This window comes from Siniperca chuatsi, linkage group LG17, assembly GCF_020085105.1.
Source record: "Siniperca chuatsi isolate FFG_IHB_CAS linkage group LG17, ASM2008510v1, whole genome shotgun sequence".
NCBI classification, from domain to species: Eukaryota; Metazoa; Chordata; class Actinopteri; order Centrarchiformes; family Sinipercidae; genus Siniperca; species Siniperca chuatsi.
The window spans coordinates 3,402,353-3,423,815 of NC_058058.1; the positions used below are offsets into that span (position 1 = coordinate 3,402,353).

At 40.4% G+C, this 21,463-nt stretch overlaps 2 protein-coding genes across 3 annotated transcripts; both read right to left on the reverse strand.

Annotated features, from left to right (window-relative positions):
- Positions 1–1,646: 1,646 nt before the first annotated feature.
- rnf139 (ring finger protein 139) lies at positions 1,647–11,112 on the reverse strand. The gene is made up of 6 exons (XM_044171931.1): positions 10,548–11,112; positions 6,913–7,568; positions 6,174–6,321; positions 5,939–6,045; positions 4,783–5,034; positions 1,647–3,607 (listed from the first exon to the last, which is right to left on the reverse strand). The coding sequence occupies exons 1-6, from the start codon at positions 10,708–10,710 to the stop codon at positions 2,825–2,827; spliced, it is 2,109 nt and encodes a 702-aa protein (XP_044027866.1). The 5' UTR covers positions 10,711–11,112; the 3' UTR covers positions 1,647–2,824.
- Positions 11,113–14,382: 3,270 nt separating this feature from the next.
- tatdn1 (TatD DNase domain containing 1) lies at positions 14,383–21,408 on the reverse strand. 2 transcript variants are annotated; one of them, XM_044171614.1, is made up of 12 exons: positions 21,159–21,408; positions 19,809–19,874; positions 19,682–19,731; positions 18,968–19,031; positions 18,594–18,737; positions 17,840–17,882; positions 17,096–17,181; positions 16,965–17,005; positions 16,454–16,530; positions 15,310–15,380; positions 14,842–14,968; positions 14,383–14,706 (listed from the first exon to the last, which is right to left on the reverse strand). In XM_044171614.1, the coding sequence occupies exons 1-12, from the start codon at positions 21,235–21,237 to the stop codon at positions 14,562–14,564; spliced, it is 993 nt and encodes a 330-aa protein (XP_044027549.1). In that variant the 5' UTR covers positions 21,238–21,408; the 3' UTR covers positions 14,383–14,561. The 2 variants fall into 2 exon arrangements, with proteins under 2 accessions (XP_044027549.1, XP_044027550.1); XM_044171615.1 differs by having other exon boundaries at positions 14,383–14,690; positions 21,159–21,403.
- Between the last annotated feature and the right edge of the window lie 55 nt (positions 21,409–21,463).

Here is a 21,463-nt window from a genome sequence, read left to right on the forward strand (position 1 = left end):
CAAACTGTAACTTAAAGCAACTGAGAAATCACACTTAACTCAAAATGGTGAAATAGCACCACCTACTGGTCCATTGAGTCAACTGCATCTCCACACACTCAGGGTGTACTCTCATTGTAAAGTATATGATCTTCATTGTAAATGAGCAACTTCATTGGATTTCTATGTGTGTGCCAAATATGTACTTGAGTCATTTCCAGGTGATGTTAGGGATATTTGAGATACAGTCCAAACGCAATATCAAAGATGATTTTATTTACATAAATCTCTTTTTAAAACAAAAGGCAAAATGAACAGCTTTTACCTTTTAAAAAAGCTTACAGAACAATCAAACTAATAATTAAAGTTCTTCATAGCTGAAACATGTCAAAAAGCACAGCTTTCTAATCAAATTAGACCCCATCGCTTTCTCATTATCAACAAGAACTTAATGGATTCCTTGCAGTTTATTTTCTGCGACCAGTAATTACAACAGTAATGAGCATGAGTTTGTAGTCAAACCCTTAAGACGTTCAGGCTGTGGAAGTCTAAACAATTTAATACTCGGAGGAGTTGTGCTTGAAAGCTTTTCAATACAAATTCACAATGAAGATCTCTGTCGTCACTGAGGGATCTGTATTGGCCGAGCTGTACTGTCAAAAAAAGGTGAAAACATGGCTCCTAAATATTTTCTGGGTCTTTCTTGTGTGCCAGTAGTTAAGAGATTTTGGATCAGTGTTCAGTAGGATATCTGCTGCTGGAAAACAGAACTGAGCAATTGCTTCTTGTAGCTCAACATTACGACAAATATCACAGATTGTATGAAATGACAGTGTCTTTGCAACTTCAGACAGTCATAGGTTTACTGCAACAAAAATGTCTTTACTTTTCCAGTTTCTTCTGCAGCTCCTTAAAAAATTTAGGCCTGGAATTTCTTCACTTCATTGAAAATACTCTTCCAGCCCTGCAGTGGGACCCTGAGACTAGAAGCACAGTTTGAGCCTTCGGGAAGGTGCAGTCATCATGGTTTGTTGCCCAAGTCGGACAGAACTAGAAATCTCCTGCCTGTACCAGTGATTAGAAACAACAAGGTGCATTTACTGAATATGACCACCCTTCTGGGAACAAAAATGACATCTGCAACATGACTAATCAGTGACACGTAAAACAAATGATGGTGGTCTCCCCCCTCCCCCTCCCCATTTGAAAGAAATGCAAGTGCTTAAAGTCCATGGTAGACAAAACAAGTGGCACCTTTTCGTAGTGTATTTTTGTGACATTTACAGAGGTGCATCGAGAAATGATCATTTTACCCAATACATTTTTGTGTATGTGGCTTGCACAGTGACTCCACCAGCGCTCTTATTATAAAACAATATCTGGGTCTGGAACAAGTATTTAACCAAACTAAATACTGATTTATGTGAAGAGAAATGTGGAAAGTTGCCGTATTAAAAAAAAAAAAAAAAAAAAAAAAAAAAAAAAAATTCAATTGAAAAACTCTTCTCTTATGCTAAGGGAGAATGTGTGCACGTTTTTGTTTTAGTATATGTACAATAACGTACACAAATGTAAGCGAGGTCACACAAGAGACCAGTAGTAAGTAATGATAGAGGTATATCAGTGATTACAGTAGCAAGTCTTTTTTCTTTTTTTTTTTTTTTTTAAAATCAGACACACCTTGCTGTTTTTCTCTGGTTGGCGCAGAGTTGATAGAAAACTGCTTCACTCTCTCTCTGGACAAGTTCACAAATATTCTGTTAAAGTTAGTTAAGGACAAAAATGTTGAACAAGTGTGCCACAACCTTTAGTGATCAATCAGCAAGTCAGGATTTGAGAGCACTCAAGGCTGGTTTAGTAAAACAAACATTTCAAGAGCGAGTGGGGCCAGAATCGTGATTCGATTGGACACATGACAAGAAGAAATCCTGATGAAGACTGTTAACCAATATTTTTTGCTAAAAAATAAGAACAGCTGGAGAAAATCGTGACAGCGGGCTTCAAACAGAAGTATACAAAAATGTGTTTTTGCACTCAAAACTTGTCTTTCTACAAACTCCTAAATTCTGACTTGCAGACTGATTAAAGCTTGAATTTGTTTAGTCGCTCCACAGTTTTGTCGTTAATAAACACCACACTCCAGCATTTCCCCTATAATACACCGCTAGAGAACATGAACTGCATCTTTAAAGACATCGTCTAAGCACATTACATGTCGGCAGGCGCACACACGATCACACATATCACACACACACACACACACACACACACACACACGGGCTGCATAAGTGACAAAATCTAAACAAAGTTGTGATGTGACTGAAGTGTGGCCTTTCTTTTTTCTTTTCTTTTCTCTGGGGAAAAAATATTTCCACAGCTTGCTCAACAAGGCAGACTTGTGCTGTGCAGAATCTCCAAGATTTATGCAGAAAATTGGATAATTTAGTTTAACTTATTGATGTGTGTCAGCTTTGAGGCATTGAGAAATGTGTAGAGTCAGCTGTGCCCACATAGCAAGATTTCAGGAGATCAGGATCTCCACCAATTTTGAGATAAAAATAATTAACAGTTTTTGGTCTACATCATGCAGTCCTGACACACACACACACACACACACACACACACAATGAGAGCAGCAGTTACTCTTTTCCACAAGCCCTTATAGAGTAAAACCCAAACTCAAAATCAAACAAAAAGAAACTAACAAGATAAAACAGAATGACATCCCTGACATTTTTCAAGAACAAATTAAGCAAATTAAGATGCTGAAGTTGTGTTTTATAATTATTTTTAACTTAAATATAATAAAGATATATGTATTTTTTTTTCTATAGATCTTTTCTTGTCAGTCCTCGGTGGAGTCTGTGTCATCATTGATATAGTCTTCTTCTATTGGCGTGCTGCCATTTTGAGTCCCCCACTCATCTTCGTCATACTCTATGCTGTCGTTGTCCTCCAGCAGCTCGTTGTCGAGCTCCCCCGGTCCTCCTGCAGCCTGGACATCGGCTGCCGCTCCATCAGCCGGCAGCTCGGCGGCTGGCTGTCCATGCTGGTTTTCCCCCGGTGCTGGTGGGGCTGCAGCAGCGACGTCCTGCGGCACTGCGTAGCCCCCATTGTTGTTTGAAAAGGCGGCTCTGTCTCGGCTCTCCTCCTCAATGTAAACTCTCTGATGGCACATGGGGCACGTGTCCTGGATGTAGAGCCACTTCCTCAGGCACAGCGCGTGGAAGTGGTGGTGGCAGGGCGTGATGCGGGCTGAGGTGGTGAACTCCTGGTAACAGATGGCGCACACGTCCTCGATGTCCCTCAGCTGGTCCCCGCGCACCTCTGGCAGGGAGTTGATCTTCTTGACAGCTGTGCGGCGGTTGATAAACGTCTTCCAGCCATTCTTGGCCTGCAGGTAGATGTTGAAGTAAGCGTGCAGGCACATCATGCAGGCCCGGATCTTGCTGCCCGACTCGAACATCATTGTGTAGGCACCGTTTCCGAACATGATGACGCCGAACAGGAACTCGATGATGTTGCCTGTGGAGCGCACGTAGTAGACATAGTCGTCCAGCTTCTCCCATAGGACGTTGGAGAAGCCATCCGCCATGAAGAGGCCGTAGACTGTCAGTGACACCACCACCTGGAGGGAGGGAAGGAGGTAAACAAGTTAGATACTATGTACTGTGTGCTCTACGGACCAATCAGCAACATCTGAGAGATCAGTAAGAACACTGCTAATGAGATGAAGGGACCAGATAATAAAGGACAACGCACACCAGTAGTGTATGATACACATCAAAACACCTACGCCTATTGGTTTCTATGCAAGCCCACACACTGGTGTCATCATCACGCGCATCACGATAATCAACAAACCTTCCTGAAATACTACTATTAGGGCTAAAATATAGTAAAATTACTTCACATCATGATTTTTATTAAACCTAACAAACTGAAAAGTGAACTGTATTTTACAACTTTATTGTACTATAAACACCTTTAACAAAAGCGGGTTGGTTGTTAAAAGTTTAAGACAGTTTAATACGCAGGTCAGTGTATGTTTCTCTTAGATGCATTCGTGTTTTTGTACATGTTCTGATTTCTTTTGGATGTTAATATTTGTGAAAGAATCCAAATATACTGCACACAGTCGATCACTTGTACTCACTATATTTACGACGTTTCGGTCCTCAGACCAGTCAAAGTCCATGAATTTTACCCGATGAAGGTCGGATTTTTTGTTCTTTCACAGTCAGACTTTATGATCCAAAGCAAATAAATTTTAAAAAGGGAGAATGTTTGTAATAGTGCACAGAACATAATAGCCACTGACCGCAGCACCGCTCGCCCCTCTGCACACCATCTTTACTTTATTACTAGCAAATACCTGTGAGGAAGAACGTGTTGTGCATTATCTTGGCCAGATAGTTTCCTCTTTGTCAGTGTCGTAAAATGCATGCTCACTTGCTCTCTCTAACTGACCGTTAAGACTCAGCACCCATAAACGTGCTTCATTAGGTCAACTAGCTAATGTTAGCATAGCAAATCATGGCCACAGTGCCAATAGCTAGACAGACAGGAGCCTGATTCTCTGGTCCTGCTGTCTCTGTTTGACTAGTAGAAAAACGTTCCCTTGTGGCTAATTAAAATAAAACTGCTAATGAAGACAGGACAGCTGTGCTGTGTTCATGGTGCCCTCTGAAAACGGCAATAGTCACGGTAATGACGGTAACAGAAATTGATGGTATTGTTACAATGAGAATGTTTCACCACCATTTTTTTTTATAAATTTAACAGTAAATTTTCCATCCTTACCTTGAGGCAGAGCTCCACGCAGAAGGCGGTAACAGCAAAGAGCCAGGTGTTGAGGGCGTAGTGGTGCCAGAGGGTGTAGCTGAGCACCACGGGGAGCACGAAGAGCGCCAGGGACACCAGCAGGACGGGGAAATGGCGGCGAAAAGAGGAGACGTGGGAGGCGCTTAGGGACATCAGGACAGGGTCAGTCATGCCGTGGATAAAGTGCAGGATGGCCGTCAGCAGAAGGCACATGTTCCGGCTCAGACGGACCTTCAAATCAAAGTGAGAGAAGCTCTCAGTCACTGATGTATAATGCTTAATCATAACCTCTGCTAGAGTGTTTAACAGCAAGCAATATTGCAAGTTTTCTTTATATCAGTAAATCAGCAGGATTTTCTCCACATAATAAATTCATTAATTTAGACTTAAGAAAGTTTAAGACCTATTTAACGCCAATTAGAGGTAAAAATAAGACTTTAAGCCCCCATGGCTTAGGGGTTAAGATGTCAAGCATGAACCGCAACGTCCCCCAGTTGGAGTCCGGCCAGGGACCTTTGTCACATCTCTCTTTCCCTTGTTTCCTGTCATCTCTCTACTGTCTATAACAAAGGCTTAAATACGCCATCACAGTTTGTGTAGTAATGAACAATGGTATACAAAATAGGCTTGACCACCTCATACAATCAATATAGGTAAAAACATCATTTAAAAAAATACCCCAGAGAAACACACGCAGGAAATGATTAAACAAAATAAGAAAAGACAAAATTAATAATGGTAAAATAAAGACCTCCTTGAGAACTTCAGATTTTGCACAACATAAACTTAACTAAACATGGCGACACTAAGGAGGTTACTGTATTGTATACTGTATTAAATGCAGGTATTTCAGAGGCTTCCCTTGTTAATGGTGGTTTGGAGAGAAAGGTGGAGAAAAATCACACAGAAAGTCAAAATGATAACAATGGATGAAAGCAAAAAGAAAATAATTAAAAAAGAAGGTAAAGTTTGAAACACGGTGAACATCCACCATCAAATTGAAAGCTTTCGCTTTCTGGTTCCTCAAAAAGCTGTGTCCCTGATCCCCCAGACTACATCCACAAATTAAACCCAACTCAGTAATCAATCTGTCAATCAACTAGGGAGCCGGATCCGAAATCCTGCAGTGACATACCAGGCGTTCCTCAGGGTCCAGGCTGCTGAGGCCGGTCTGCAGAGCCAGGATGAAGAACAGAACAGGAGCCACGAAGCCTAAACGCTTGTCCTCCTCCTCCGTCGAACCTGAATGGTCAAAATAAGACAAAACACTGAACTCCAGTAGCTTTCTTACAGCCAGAATGTACGGCAGATTATAAAGGTTTGTACAGCATACTTGTTGTTAACACACACACACACACACTCAGTCTTACCTATGAAGGCCAGGATGCTGAGGCCGAGGTAGTGTGCGACAGAGGAGATAACGGCACTCATCCCCAGAACAGTGAGTGTGGAATCACAGCCAGAGATGATCAGGTTACTCGTCAGATCCCAGAACACGTCCCAGCTCAGCAGGTAACCCTGAAAACAGTGCAGGCACAGAGCTACGCATGTCACCATTACTTATTACTCCCTTTACTCTTTACAAATCAGAAATGTTTGGGGGATCTAATGCACCACTGCTATCAGATTTAATTCTGCCTCCCAAACAAGGAAATAAATAGCATCAACCGATACTGGAGACTGATACCAGTAGTGATTATTTAGCTGATATTTGTTTTTTTAAACATAAACACATAACATTTTGACAGGAATCCATTTAATTTGGTCATTAGAGAATTATGACCATGATATGTACTGACTTTTACCTGTCAGTGCTTCTAAGACACTGTTTTTAAATGACCTCAAACATATCTTTGGCATTTCTTTATTGAATTTTCTTGTTACATATCAGCCAACATACACACTGATACCTGTGATATAATGAGATTAAATAAATGTATGACTAATGTTACTGTGTACAGCAGGCAAAAAAAACGAAAAGATTTCTAGACCTTGAAAATGAAATTTAAGACTTTTTAATACCTAAGGCATCTTTTGGAGGAACAGAATTCAGCGCTTTTGAAGACCTGCAGACCTGATTAAAAGCAGACTGAATGGTTCTGATCTTACCTGTGAGTCAGATCTCCCATCTGTGGCTCCACCTGTAGCATCACCGCTCTCCCTCCTCACCGCCCGCACCACGTAGACCAGGATCAGCGCCTGGGCAGTAACCCGGGTCAGCCAGAACACCCTCAGCACGTCAGGGAATCTGATCCTCTTCCACGTGTCCTCTAGCAGCAGCTGAAGCCCATAGATCCTGTACATGTGCCGTACGAGCAGGTAGACGTACCGGCATGAGTAGTAAAACCATTTGAGCCTCATGGCCAGGCACACAGCCGTGTTTAGAGCCAGCGCCAGGCCTGAGAACACAGCCACCAGCTTCCTGACGTCTGCAGGCAGCTCAATCATCAGCCCCCACAGAGGGATCATGATGTCCAGGACCACCAGCGCGGCGAACACCGACTGGAGGTTGAGCAGGAACACGTAGCCCACGGCAAAAACGAGCTGGACTGCAGCCATGCCTAGCCACAGCGTCGGCCCATTTCTAGGAACCAACCTGAACCCCAATGCCGCTTTGTAGTAGGCGCTGTAGAAGTCTATGTGGGAGGTGGTGTAGTAATTGAAGAGGACCGCCGCCATGCCGAGGAGAACAGCAAAGAAGAGGGTGTAGAACTTGAACAAGGCTTTCTGGGAAAGTAGCAGCACCACACTGGAGATAAGGACACCTGGGACACAAGACACAACAGAGACCTAGTTAGCAAAGATGAACATTAAAGTGATGGCATGGTAAACTATTTCCTATGACACAGACTAGAAAATGAACAACTGTCTGATTGGATTCGCTATAATCAATCTGTTAAAACGACATTAAGTGTTGTGGATTTTCAGGTAAAGAATGTGAACTTGGTTCTCTGAGAGAGAGTGACGCGAGCGCCCGGAACACAAACGAGATTAGGAGGAAAACAATCAGCTTGCAGCGCTTTAATCCTGACAAGTCAAAGGCAGAATAAGCAACAGGGCAAAGCAAGGCAACAGAGAAAAACAAAGAGTCAAACATTTCATCAAACAAACCTGTCTAACATTTCTTAAGACATAATAACTCAGACTTTTGGTTGCAGGTCATTGTTCTTGGTGCACGGTACGAATAACATAGACAATTATCAAAAAAGCGTAGGCATATTCCAGGTGAAAAATTACCCGTCATGAGATGGAAAAATGGAAGCACACAAAACTAAATGGATAAAATGAACACCGGAGTCTTCCATGTGATAGGAATGCTGTCTCCAATACACATAATAATAGTGTAATGTATGCTGTTAATGTGTGCACTTGTTTTTGTCATGTATGACCGTAATCACCTTAGTTTTGAAATAAATGAGAACCGTTACAGCAACCAAAACAACATGCTGATTGGCTGTGGATGAGATGAACAAGACAGATGGTCCTTGATGTTTCACAGCATTGCTATCACTAAGGCAACGCAGTAATAAATGATGTCAAACGTCTTAATATTTGTTCATCAGTGTGTTGTCTTTGCACTATATGGGATGGACCACGTGTAGTATTCTGTCTCTTTGTTGTACATTTCTGTGCAGACTTTTAAAGTAAATAAAGTGGCTCATTATAATTCTTATATCCCATCTGAAGGATTACCAGTTTAGTTTTTGTTTTAGTTTTTAGTTCATGCACTGTCATGAACTTTTTTAAAAGGTAGGATTAAAGAGAGGTTTGTAATGTGTGTTTTTTAATAAATACTGTTGTTATACTTTACTTATACACTTCCAAGTCTAGTGTAGTCTACTCTATTAAAAGCAGCAAAACAAAACTCCATCTAGCAAACTGAAGAGCATCAATAAAACATGTTGAAGTGTTAAAGCTGATGTAGTTTTGGCATATAAATTTAAATCATTATATTGGAGCTGACTGTCTAATTTTCACCTGACTCTTTCCTTACCCCTTGTACATATTGCCACCTTGACCTTAGGCCCCTAACAATGTTTACCACTAACTGAAAAGCTTTGTTCACCTTGGGTCACTGCGTAAAGAATTCAGAACTTTGCTGTTAAAGGGGTGTTTGTGGATGTCTTCACTTGAATTTATTCAAATATTATTGTTCACATTTTGGTTTGCATCTGTTTGCATTTATTTCAGCTAAACATTCTTAGGGTTATGTGCTGGTACTAAACATGAAAAACAGTGGGTTGAAGAAACATGAGACTGTTGGCTGACCCACATTAATGGCCCCTTGCCTCTCCAAACCCAGAGCTCTTGGCTAACACCAAGAGGACTTTCATGGGGGCTGAGCCGTTCAAGGTCGACAAACTGTACAAACGGAGAGTTATGTAACCTGGTAGTTGTTTCTGTGTACAGTGTTTTCTGCTAATGACTAAATACTCCACAGAGAGAAGCTTTATCGGGTTGTTCTTTGTTAGGTGGATAAAAACAGCTGTGATTAATGTAGACTAGGTTCAAGGCATCGAACAGCCGAAGCTATGCCTGTCAACTGCCACAAAAATGTGAAAATGTTTGCCGTGAATCACGTGATACAATAATAACAATGTTATGCCGAATTAGTTATGACAGGCTTGTCTGTAAAAGAAAACTTTAAGTGCATCAGACTGCAAAAAAACAGATTTGAATTTAATGTCACTGCTGATGGAATAGTATGCCAAAAGTGTCACAAAAGGTAAAGTATAATGGATTAAAACTGTAATGTCTAAATGAATGGGAAGTAAAACCTTACCAACATTTGTCATATTGTCAAATCTTAAATACACTATCTTTCGAAATGCTTCACTGTAAAAACTCACTGTACTCAGAACGAAGATAAGCTTTACTTTTTGCCACAAGATCATAAATACTAATATAAGATAGGGGTATCGAGATGATGGTGTGGTTATTACAGGTGGAATGATTAGTTGATTAACCAACTGGTCCATCAACAGAAATGTAATCTGCAACAATTTAGATAATCTGTTAAAATCGCTTAAGTAATTTTAAAAGCAAAAATTGATTTTCTTAGTCTTCTATGATAGTAAACTAAATATGTTTGGGTTTTGGACTGCTGGTCAGACAAAACAAGACATTTAAATAAGTCAACTTGGTCTCTGGGAAACTGTGATTGGCATTTTTCACTATTTTCTGACATTTTATTTACCAAACGATCAATCGAGAATGAAATTTTAAAAAGTTAGTTACAGCCCTAGTGTCCATTACTGCAATAACAATTTACGTTTATATCCCCCATGCAATACAGAAACCATGATTCATACAAGATAAAAGCTTTCTAGGCAAAGTTACAGGGATAAAGAAGTATATTTTGACTGGCAGACTGACAGGCTGCCAAAATGTCACTTTGAGGACTTCCGCTGGATTCCGGCGGGGGTACAGAATTTGACACGACACCTGTGATAAAATACCTGACGTTAGTGGTTAGCTATCTTAGCTAGATAGCGAGTTGCTAACATCAAACCAGACTGAATTAGGATTGAGGCAAACTAGTTTAGCACTGTGTTAGACAAATGTGGCTTGTACTGATGTTACTGCTGGTAGTTAAACGGGATTTAGTCGGTCTTACAGGTGACATAGCTTCACACTGCTGACTAACGTAGTGGCTAACGCAGCGTCAGTTAGCTAGCTGTCAGTTTGTTGTGTGCTGCTGACAGGATTTGGAGGCTCCTGTACTGGACTTTTAAGATGCTTACCCATGACTCTGACCAACACCTTCCCCATCGTACCGGCCCATCCCGAACCAGGGTCGTAGTAAGAGTTAAAAATGGCGTCGATAATAAAGATACAGGGAACTCGCAGAGCCACATCCAGCACCGCTAAGGCCTGCTGGCCTATCCGGGCTTGAGTGGACGCCATGCGGCTTCAGTGGAGGGCTTATAGTCCCCGGCTATACATGCAACATTAAAATAAGTTAAAGTCCCCCCCAGCAGTCGCCTCTCGTCTTCGGTTTCGCCTTTGGTGTTTATTTGATAGCAGGGAACCTGCTGCCGTCCGCCATGTCGCCCCAGCTGAGCCTCCTGTTGCTTCTTCTTCTGTTAATGCCGGGTCGCTGCCATCCGGAGTGTTATCGCCACCAACCGTTACACTTCAGGGATCTCCTCAGATCCTGTCTCATCCAGTATCATGAAAAATATTACGATATCCAACTGGCCCTTTCCTCAGGGAAGACCGCAGAAGTTGCTGGCTGGCTAGGTTGTCTGGTTCCGACTTAAAGTGACGTCACTTCCAGCGTCAGAGGGTGTGGCAACTAACGTTGCATGTTTCACAAACAACAACAACAACGTCTTCTTCTTTTATTTTGATTGGCGGTTGGCAACCAGCTTGCAGGCAGGTGCATAAAATAACAAATAAAAGACAAAAAAAATAAATAAAAATACTTCAATTCTCTCTATTAACCCTGTTTCCTTCAGGTATTCAATTAGGTGTGTGTAAATTCCCCGTGCAGCATCTCCAAGTTTGTTCCCTACAGTGAAACTTTGTGAAGCTTTCTTAAATGCTGATGTCAGTTCCTTCCTCTCCTCCTCACAGGCTCCAGCAGCACATGCTGGACAGATTTAGGATGACCACAGTTTGTGCATCTACCAGTTGGGTCTTCTTCTTCTTTTCCTTTCGGCTGTTCCCTTTCAGGGGTCGCCACAGCGAATCACGTGCCTCCGTCTAACCCTGTCCTCTGCATCCTCTTCACTCACACCAATTATCTTCATGTCCTCTCTCACTACATCCATAAATCTCCTCTTTGGTCTTCCTCTAGACCTCCTGCCTGGCAGCTCCAGCCTCAGCATCCTTCTACCAATATATTCACAGTCTCTCCTCTGAACACGTCCGAACCACCTCAGTCTGGCCTCTCTGCATCTACCAGTTGGGTGTTGACCTATTTTATGAAGTGTCTTATTAAGTCCAGTATGTCCTCTCCTGAGACGGCTTCGGTTCCTGCCCAGCCTGTTTCTGGATATTATATACAGTATTCTTGCCACAGCTTTACAAAGTGGAATTTTCATGTTTACCGTTTGTGATCTGAGTGATTGCTTGGCCAGTATATCACCATCTACTCCCACATGAGCAGGGACCCAAACGAAGCAAACCGTCAGACCCTCATTGTGCAGTCTGTATATTAAATGGTGGATTTCAAAAAGAAGGTCTCGTCTGCATGATTTCACAGATTTGCCTGTGAGTGCTGCCCAACTATCAGATGCAATTAGTGCATTATTTTTGTTATTTTTATTCTAACCATTGCAAAGCTATCAAAATAGCTACAAGCTCAACTGTATATACTGACAGGTGATCTGTGGTTCATTTCTTAATAGCTCCTTCACATTGTGGTATGAACACTGGCGCTCCTGTACGTCCAGTCTCAGGGTCTTTTGAACCATCTGTAAAGAACACCAACTTATCTGCAAAGTGCTGCTCACTGTAATTTTGTGCTATCCTCCCAGCTGATCCTAGAGTTCTTCCTCGTTGCTGAATATTAAAATCTACTATAGGCATCACAAATAGCCAGGGAGGAATATCTGAAGATGGGACTGTTGGACTATGACCCTGCAGATTAACCCAGTATGCCAGCATAAGTTTCACTCTTCTTATCCATAATGATATTTCCCCCATTTCAACTTGTATGGCAGCTGCTGAAGATTATTTAAATGCTCCGCTGTATATTCTCAGTCCTTGCGCCTGCTCCACATCCAGCTTATTAAGGTGACTCTCTGCTGCTGACATACAAGCTACACATCCAGAATCTAATGTAGCTCTCATAAGGGCCTAGTATACATTCACCAATGATGCTCTGGTTGCTCCCCAGTCTCGTCCTGACAGGCACCTTAAGAGACTGTTGAACTTTTTACACTTGTCTTTTACTGTATCGATGTGCTTCCTCCAAGTCAGCTTTTCATCAAACAATACTCCTAGAAGCCTAATCACAGTCACCTGCTCAAGTGTTTGGCCATATAGTTTCAGGGCTATTGCTTTATGACGTCTGGAAAAACACATCACTTGTGTCTTTGCTACGGATAACTTAAACCCCCACTTATTCGCCCACTGCTCCACCATCTCAACTGCAGCCTGCATTGTCTTTTGTACATATCTTAGATTTCCTTATCCATAAGGCCCCGTCACCTGCAAACAGCGACCTCCCTATCCCTTTCTCGACTTGTTCAAAGATATCATTAATCATGATGTTAAATACAACTGGACTCCAAAAACTGCCCTGCAGGATTCTCAACTCTATATACTCGAGTACTCTGTACCTACTCTTACCTCTATTGTCCTGCCAAATAAGAAGTCCAGCACCCAGTTATATAGCCTGCCACCCACCCCTAACTCACTTAATTCGACGAGTAGTCCTTCCTTCCACAACATATTGTATGCTTTTTCTACATCAAGGACGGCTACCACCATTTCCTTGTTTGCTTGGGCTTTCCTAATTTCTGACTAGGCGTAAGATAGAGTCCATTTTATTTCTTCCTTTACGAAACCCACTTAAAGAAGGAGAAAATTCTACTTTCTAGAAAATATGTTAGTCTCTCCGTTACCATTCGCTCCATAGTTTGCCCTAGTTGTGATGTAAGTGCTATTGGTCTACAGTTTGAGGGGTCTGCAGTGCTGTCCTGTGCTCAGTAGTGATTTTAAGCTCCATTCCTGCCTTGTCTTGTGTACTATATTTCTTAATATCTCCCTTTCTAAATTATATTTCCTACAATGCATGATAATGTGTTCTACATCTTCCAGAGTGCAACATAAATATGATTGGCTTTTCTCCATTATATACAACGTGGAGTGAACACCTGCATGCCCTAACCTTAGTCGTGTGATGATTACCTCCTGTCTCCTCCTTTAAGCTGTTTAACATGAACTGACTTCTATATATTATAATAATGTCTCCCTTCATTATCTGTATCCCATTCCTTCTGCCAGGCGTTAATTATGGCTCTTCTCAGTAAGGATTTTGCCTCTCCCTTACCATAAGATACTTTAATCACTTTGTTGTCATATACTTTAAGAGCCTGCTTTGCCAATTTATCTGTTTGTTCATTACCTTTAACACCCATATGTGCAGGGACCAAACAAAACTGCCCTTCCTTTGTAATCTTAAAAGCATAACGTGAATTTCTATCATTCGAGCTTCTCTGACTGTTTCTACTGGCTGTACTTGCACTATCCACTGAAGGCCAAAAATGATTGCAATTATTTCTGCTGAAAATATTAACAATATATCAGTCAATCTATGATATATATTAACATTAAATTCTGGTATATATATATATATATATACACCTATACTCATATGTCCAACATCAGGATTCTTTGAGCCATCGGTATATATTGTCAGAAATCTATAAAATTGTCTTTGTACATGTTCTTTAACAATATGCTGAATGTTATCTGTTACTGACCAATTCTTCTTTTCTTCTAAGAGCTGTAAATTAACGTATGGATCTGGGAGAAGCCATGGGGGAACATTATTTAAAACAACAGATGGACTGTAGTCCTAAATCCTCCACACTTGTTTCAGCATTTAGGAAAAACCCATGAAAATAATTTAAAAACAATTTTTTATTTCACAAGCTATTTGACTTTTCAAAATTGGCAATGGGAGAGTTTTACCCCTGGACCCATCATTCAGACACACACACATTTGTTTCACTACACACACATTCATTCATGAAGAAGCCTTCATCAAGTCTTGAAGTAAAATAAGACCATATCAGTCAGTTTCATGAAGGTTTAAACTGGATCATCATCAGCTGGAGCTGAAGAAGACTCTGATGGTGTTGTTGTAGATTATGTCGGCCAGCTCCAGCGGGTCCTCTTCCCTCGCTGCTGCCATCACCTCTAGAACTTGTCTGGAAGAGACAAATACTGAAATCTATACATTAGCTATTAAAATGTAGCGATCGATGGATTGGAAAACATTGAAGTTTGCTCACTTGCAAACTGCTGAATTTACCCATTGAGTTCGCTTTTACCCTCTAACTTCACCCCGACATTACTCACATGATGTGACAGGGCTCATTCCTGTCCTTCAGACAGTGCCCCGTCTCCCATTTCTTCTTCGTGGGAAATGTAGTTTTAACGCATTTGGAGCCTGCATGAGTGTTCTTCACGCCACACCACGGAGCATCTGGGAAGGCGCAGGCATATTAATGCATAAATAAATGTAACAGTGTTAAAACCACACAAACAGCAATGTGATGCACAAAGATTTTCTTATTTTATGTAATGATGAAGCCATAAAACAGGCATCTTGGACAACTGTGATACAGCTTCAATGACGTGCTGAAAAGAATTAAATCTGATGTTGTAAAACAAGATTTCTGGAGCTATTTAACTAGAATATCAGGAACTTTTAGCTTTATGCGGTTAACAACAAAATAAATTCTATTATCATTTATTTTCTTTTACCATTCGATGGCCACATTTTGCGAATACCTTCTTTATTACAATAAACTGGCTGCAACTCACCTGTTTCTATCATGAGTCTCTCAGTGGGGATAGACTTCATAGCTTTAATATTGGCCTCTGTTTTCAAGGAACTGAAAAATAGAAATAACAATAAACAGTTTAAGTTGTAGTATTGTTAATATGTACCTTTAAATAATGAAATGATCTTTACTTTGTTTAAAACTGAGGTGGCTGTGTGAACCACAGAGCTATACTATATTATGTCAAGAGATTATGGCAGACATTTGACCTAAAATGTTTATGTGTATTAGGATATAGGCGATATACTATTTTGACAATTGTTAACTGTATATTTTCCATTGTTAAAGTATGGTAACAACAGCCTTGAAGATGTAATGTTTTACATATATGAAGAGACATAAGCTTTTGCAAGGCTTTCATCAGAGCTGTGACTCATAGGCAAAATTTGAATAGGAAAGAAGTTTCAACAGAATTATAAGGAACTTAAATGATGTTTGGTTTTTGTTGGTTATCAGTTAAGTCACTGCATGTCGAGCCTATTAACTCAGTGCCCTGTCAGTCTCAATAATAATACCTGGAGAGGAGAAGGGGCCCATTCACTGGACTCTGTCTACAACTTTTCGCCAGGGGAAACTGCCCAAATGCTACAATCAGTAGCCCAAATTATCACAAGCCACCAAAAACTATTTTTACCTGCCTGATCAAATAAACCGCCCAATTTGGCAACACCGTAAATAGGTTGAGGGCACATCACTAGAATGACTTTGCCATTTCCAAACACAGTACATGATTAGTTTAAGTCATCACTGTTTCTACTGGTCGCCCGTGCATATTCACAGGGCAAAGGTGAACTCTGACCTGCAAGGCCTGTAGCTGGCCACGAGATCACACCCAAACAGGAAATGCATCCTTGAATTCGTCAGTTGTATGGAATTTAATAGAGACTCTGTGAACAAATTCTATGTCAATTAACGAGCTTCAAGCCGATAGTTTGTTGCAACTTGAATGGTTGACCAAAAATGCAACACATGTCCTGTCTGCTCCACAGTCTATGGTTGGCTCTAATGAAAAATGTTGCTTGTGTTTAGACCGGCGGAAAGTAAAGTTAGACCCGATGTGGAACTGAGCCCAGATCTGGTTCAAGTCAGTCTTCTAGTTCAGGGGGAAAACCTCTACCTCTCACCATCCATTTATTCCAATATAGAGGTCCAGGTCAATGAGGGCAGCAGCATCCTCTGCAGTCCCATCAAATGAGTGGACCTGAAAGAAAAAATTAAAGGTAATCAGCTGGATCCTGATTTGATTTCCCATCTCCGACTCTAGTGCATTCATAACTCTTGTTTCAGATTGTTGTTACAGATTTTGCCGCAACATGTGTCTATTAAATGCATCATTTCCCAAAATGCAATGCACGACGGGAATGGAGGAGTTACACACAGCTAAGAAGAAATGTACACGAATTGCAGACGATCGTAAGACAGCTTCCAACATCTTGGAAAACCAAAAACTTATACAAAATCTTTGACAAAAATGTATTTCAGTAGCAAGGCAAAGTAGCAAAGTTGCAGGTTGATTCCCTGTTAGTACAAAATGGTAAAGTGTATTACTTTCTTGTTTACTTTCTACCGAACAGTTAACTTTGAAGAACAGAATACAGTGTATAATAGTATATAGTATAAAACAAATGCCCTCACCACTCCTCCAACATATCGGTCTCTATTTTTCTTCATAATGTCTGTCAGAACAGAGACAAAGAAACAGTAAAATGCCTTGTATGAGAAATCCCTCTCATGATCTAGACCAGGTCTTGGGTGCACAAACCTACCGATGAACTCGTGATGGGAGTTTCTGCAGTGGAGGAACATGGGCAGCTTGGTCTCCTCTGCCAGGTCAAACTGCTTCTCAAAGTATCTGTTACAGACCAGAAAGAGCAAAGAGAGGGAGCCAAAATAAATGCAAAATAAGTGCATCCGAATGAAGGCTATTTCAGGACTGCACTTACTTACTGTTATAGTTGAGGAATATGGACAGAGCAGCAATACTGGACTACTGTATTTATTTCCAACTAGTGCTGACACAGTTAGCTGAATAATCGAGTAATTGATCAACAAAAAATTAATAGACAACAATTGTGATGACTGACTCATAATTTATGTCACTTATCATACAAAAATGCCAAAACATTTTCTTGTTCCAGCTTCTTCTTGCTGCTTTTTTCTCAGTTTGATTTCATTGTAAATTTAATATATTTGGGTTTTGGACTTTTGGTCTGACAAAACAAGACATTTGAAGGTGTCACTGCGGGCTTTGGGAAATTGTAATGAAAAAGTAAGCTGGTTTTACCTCTTTAGGCCTCCAAAAATCACGTGAATTAAACGTAAATGTGTAAAGGAGAAATCTTCAGTTAAAAGTCTGTGGTTAAACTGCTCACAGCTCATTGACACACACAACCAATGACGAGGCATCACAACTAGCCAAAAGGTACATTTTAAAAGGGTCAAAAGCCAATTACGTGGTGGTTGGAGGGTTAGAGCAGCTTTTAATACTCAATAGTGACAAATAAACTTACTTTAGTTGAGTCTCTTTTGGGCAAAATTCCAACCTGTCAAAATCTGGAACGAGGAGAAAAGACATTACACCAGAAATACTTACTGTTACCCACACACCCAACTCACACTCCACACTCACCCACTTCTCTCCCTCTCCATTGTCCAGTGTGATTAGTGAATATTGCATAATTCATATTTTATTATATTCATCATATTATACTATATCATATTTTATATTATATACATATATTTACACTGATATAGTAGTTTATATTGTCTTACACTTACATATTAATACAACATATAGTGATAAGTATATATTATCTTGCTGATTTATTACCCCACTATGTCACTTTGCTTAGGGACGGTACTGCACCATTAGTTTAAAGTGCAACACTGGTCGTGGGTACTGTATGTATATTGCTTGCCTTAAAATTTTGACTTGATTGCTCCTGTGTTATTTTATTATTATTATTATTATTATTATCATCATTATTATATTTCACTTCTTATTTCTTTTTTTCTTACCTTTTCTCTATGTATCTATTTTTACTTCTCTGTCAACCCCCCCTCCCCCGGGGATTAATTAAGACTAATTTCATCTTATCTTATCTTATTAATGAACATAAAGAATGTATAGACCATAGAGACGCTCAAGAGAGGAAAAGCAATGAGCCATAAGTTACTCAATTCTTGTGGATACATTTTTTTTTCTAATTTCTGGTCTGTGTTCTTTCATTACCGCACAAATGCAACAGCATGAACAGTACACACCGAGTCCACACTCTCCGATGGCCACCACCTTTCCTCTGTGTGCTGCTGCCAGCTCCCTCAGCCCTGAGAAGTACTGCGATTCTCCACTCTGCTCAAACTCACTGCAGCGGGTGGGATGGCAGCCGACCGTGCAGTAGAACTCATCTGTAATAAAGGAGGGAGCTTGTTAAATGTAAAAGTATAAAAGGTCCAGCAGAGAGGAAAGCATTAGGCAGATTTGGCTGATTCTGCCCATGAAGAAATGGACTAATACAACAAAACTACCTGAAATCACTTATTTTTTATGTATGTTCTAATGAAGACCTCATAAATTCACACCACACCATTTGGTCATACTTTGTTCCACAATATGTGTTTGTCATTGCTATCATTACCTCTGGTCTCAGCTAGTTTAAGGGCCTCCTTGCTGTCTTCAAGGCTTCCTCCTGTGATCATAAACTGTAACAAAGCAACAGATATTACATTACTTATGAAACCTACAGCCTACAGCAAGTCTACAGCAGTGCTTTGAGCTAAATGCTAATGTCAGAATGCTTACAATGACAATGCTAACATACTGATGTTTGGCAGGTATAATGCTGACCATGTTCACCACATTAGTTTAGCATGTTAGCATGCCAACATTTGCTAATTAGCACTAAACACAAAGTACAGCTGAGGCTGATTGGAATGTCATTAGCTTTGGTTTATGACCAAATACCTGCAAAGTATTGAACGAATTACAATTTTGACCTGATGATGGCGCTAGATAAGGAGTCAGAGGATCGCCAAAGTTATTACAATCCACCCTAAAGGGGACATGAATGTCCGAACCAAATTTCGTGGCAGTCCGTCCGATGGTTGTTGAAACATTTTATTCATAACCACAAACGTCACCAAAGTCAGTAGGATCGATTCATCCTCTGGGAACCTTGAAGGTCTGTACTAAATTTCATGGCAATCCATCCAATAGTTGTTGAGATACTTCAGTCTGGACCAAAGAGGTGGACCGACTGACCAACCGACCAACACTGCAAACCCTAAAGCCACTTGTGCGACTACACATAGAATAAGTGCACTTATATCAAAGTGATGGACACATGGCTTACCTTTTCGACTCCGATTCTGAGAGCTCTGTCGATGATCTGATTGAAGTCATCTGTCAGAAAATCACAACTGGTCTCAGATTAACTTTGCCTCAACAGCTGACAAGTCATAAGTAAATAAGTTGCTCACCGTCATGTTTCTGCTTCCCCCTGTAGAGTCCTCTAAACATGGGATCTGTCAGGTTGACACCGATATCTGGAGAGGGAGAGGTCGGTATTTATTGATACTGAAATATGTCACCAAACGTTTTGTTTTGATTCACAGCTGATGTGCTGGAACCGATAACATGTTCTCTTGTGATACAGTTCTGTGATACTGGTACCAACAGCCTGCGGGGATATCTTCTCTTGCAATAACCATGTTATTGATACCGTGGTATAAAATGATATCACAATACACTCTCTAGTGATTGATATTGCTGGCACAGAAACCAAAAATACATAGTCAATATGCTGATACAAAATAGGGGGTGGATGATACGGTCAATGATATGGCCAATTATTTTCTTGATTAATCGACTAAACATTTACTCTGCAACGCGCCATGTGTGGTTTTCCCCAAACAATACTTATATTTATATATATTTAGTTTTCTATCCAATAAGACAAAGAAGAAAAAGGCAAATCCACAACACTGAGTAGCTGGAACCAGCAAATGTTTGGCCTTTTTCCTTCATAAATAACTTGATTCATCAATTATTAATTATTACAAAACAACTTGTTAACTTTTTTGTTCAGATTGAACAGATATGAGTTACTTAAGTGATTGTTTAGTCCATAAAATAACAACTAAAAAGTGAAAAATGCCTGTCATAGTTTCCAATTAGAGTCCACTTTAACATCTTCTAATTGCTCGTATCATCTGACCAACAGTCTAACATCCAATGATATTCAGTTTCTAATGATATCAAAACAGAGAAAAGCAGCAAATTCTGTGGGTTGTTTTGCACCATTTCATCTGCTTGTTACTAAGTGAAATTGAAAGCATTTTATAAGTGTATTAACCAAAAGCTCCACCTAGTCCTATAACCCTGCGTAGGCTACACAAGGCTTCAAATTCCCTGTGGGGCTTAACAGGGAGTGACACAGACAGGGTTAAGGGTTTGATTCACACAGAGGAAAGATCAAATATTTTGCCACCACCACCTTCATGACTCAATTTGGATTTTTCACTTTAATGCCAACACAGTACCTGCTGCTGATAGTAGCAGTAGCTGTAGTGCAGTATAAGCTGTCTTCAGGATTGGTGAACTGCTATAAACCAAAACCAAACCATCTGACACTTCCCTGCACAGCTGCAAAGCTCTGCGACTGCTGTGTTGTCATTTTCAGCAGGGCTAACTCATAGCTCCAATGCTAACTAAACATGCAGGCTTGTCTGTTTAAAACAAACTCCAGTCTGCAGTGACACGCAGAGTCTTCTACTTTCTCGTTATATTTTATTAATCTAGCCATTAAACACGTTAAAGAGGTGTCTTACCAATGAATTTGTGCTGAGCCATGGTTGTAAGGGCAATATTTCTAAAACGAACCACACATGCAGCTCTCACCAATCCCATAATGCTACAATACCGTAATTACTATAACAGGGAGAAGCCACATTGCTGAAATAGCTAGCTTTTAGGCTACTTTTCCCGTCTTTTCCAAAAGAAAATTCACAAAAGATAATGTGGAGCCAATTTACTTATAGTTAGCCATTATTACTAACATCTGCGATAAAATCCTGACCAAAAAAAGCGACAAAAAGACAAGAAATATGTTTGCGCATTTTGAAGGCATTTACGG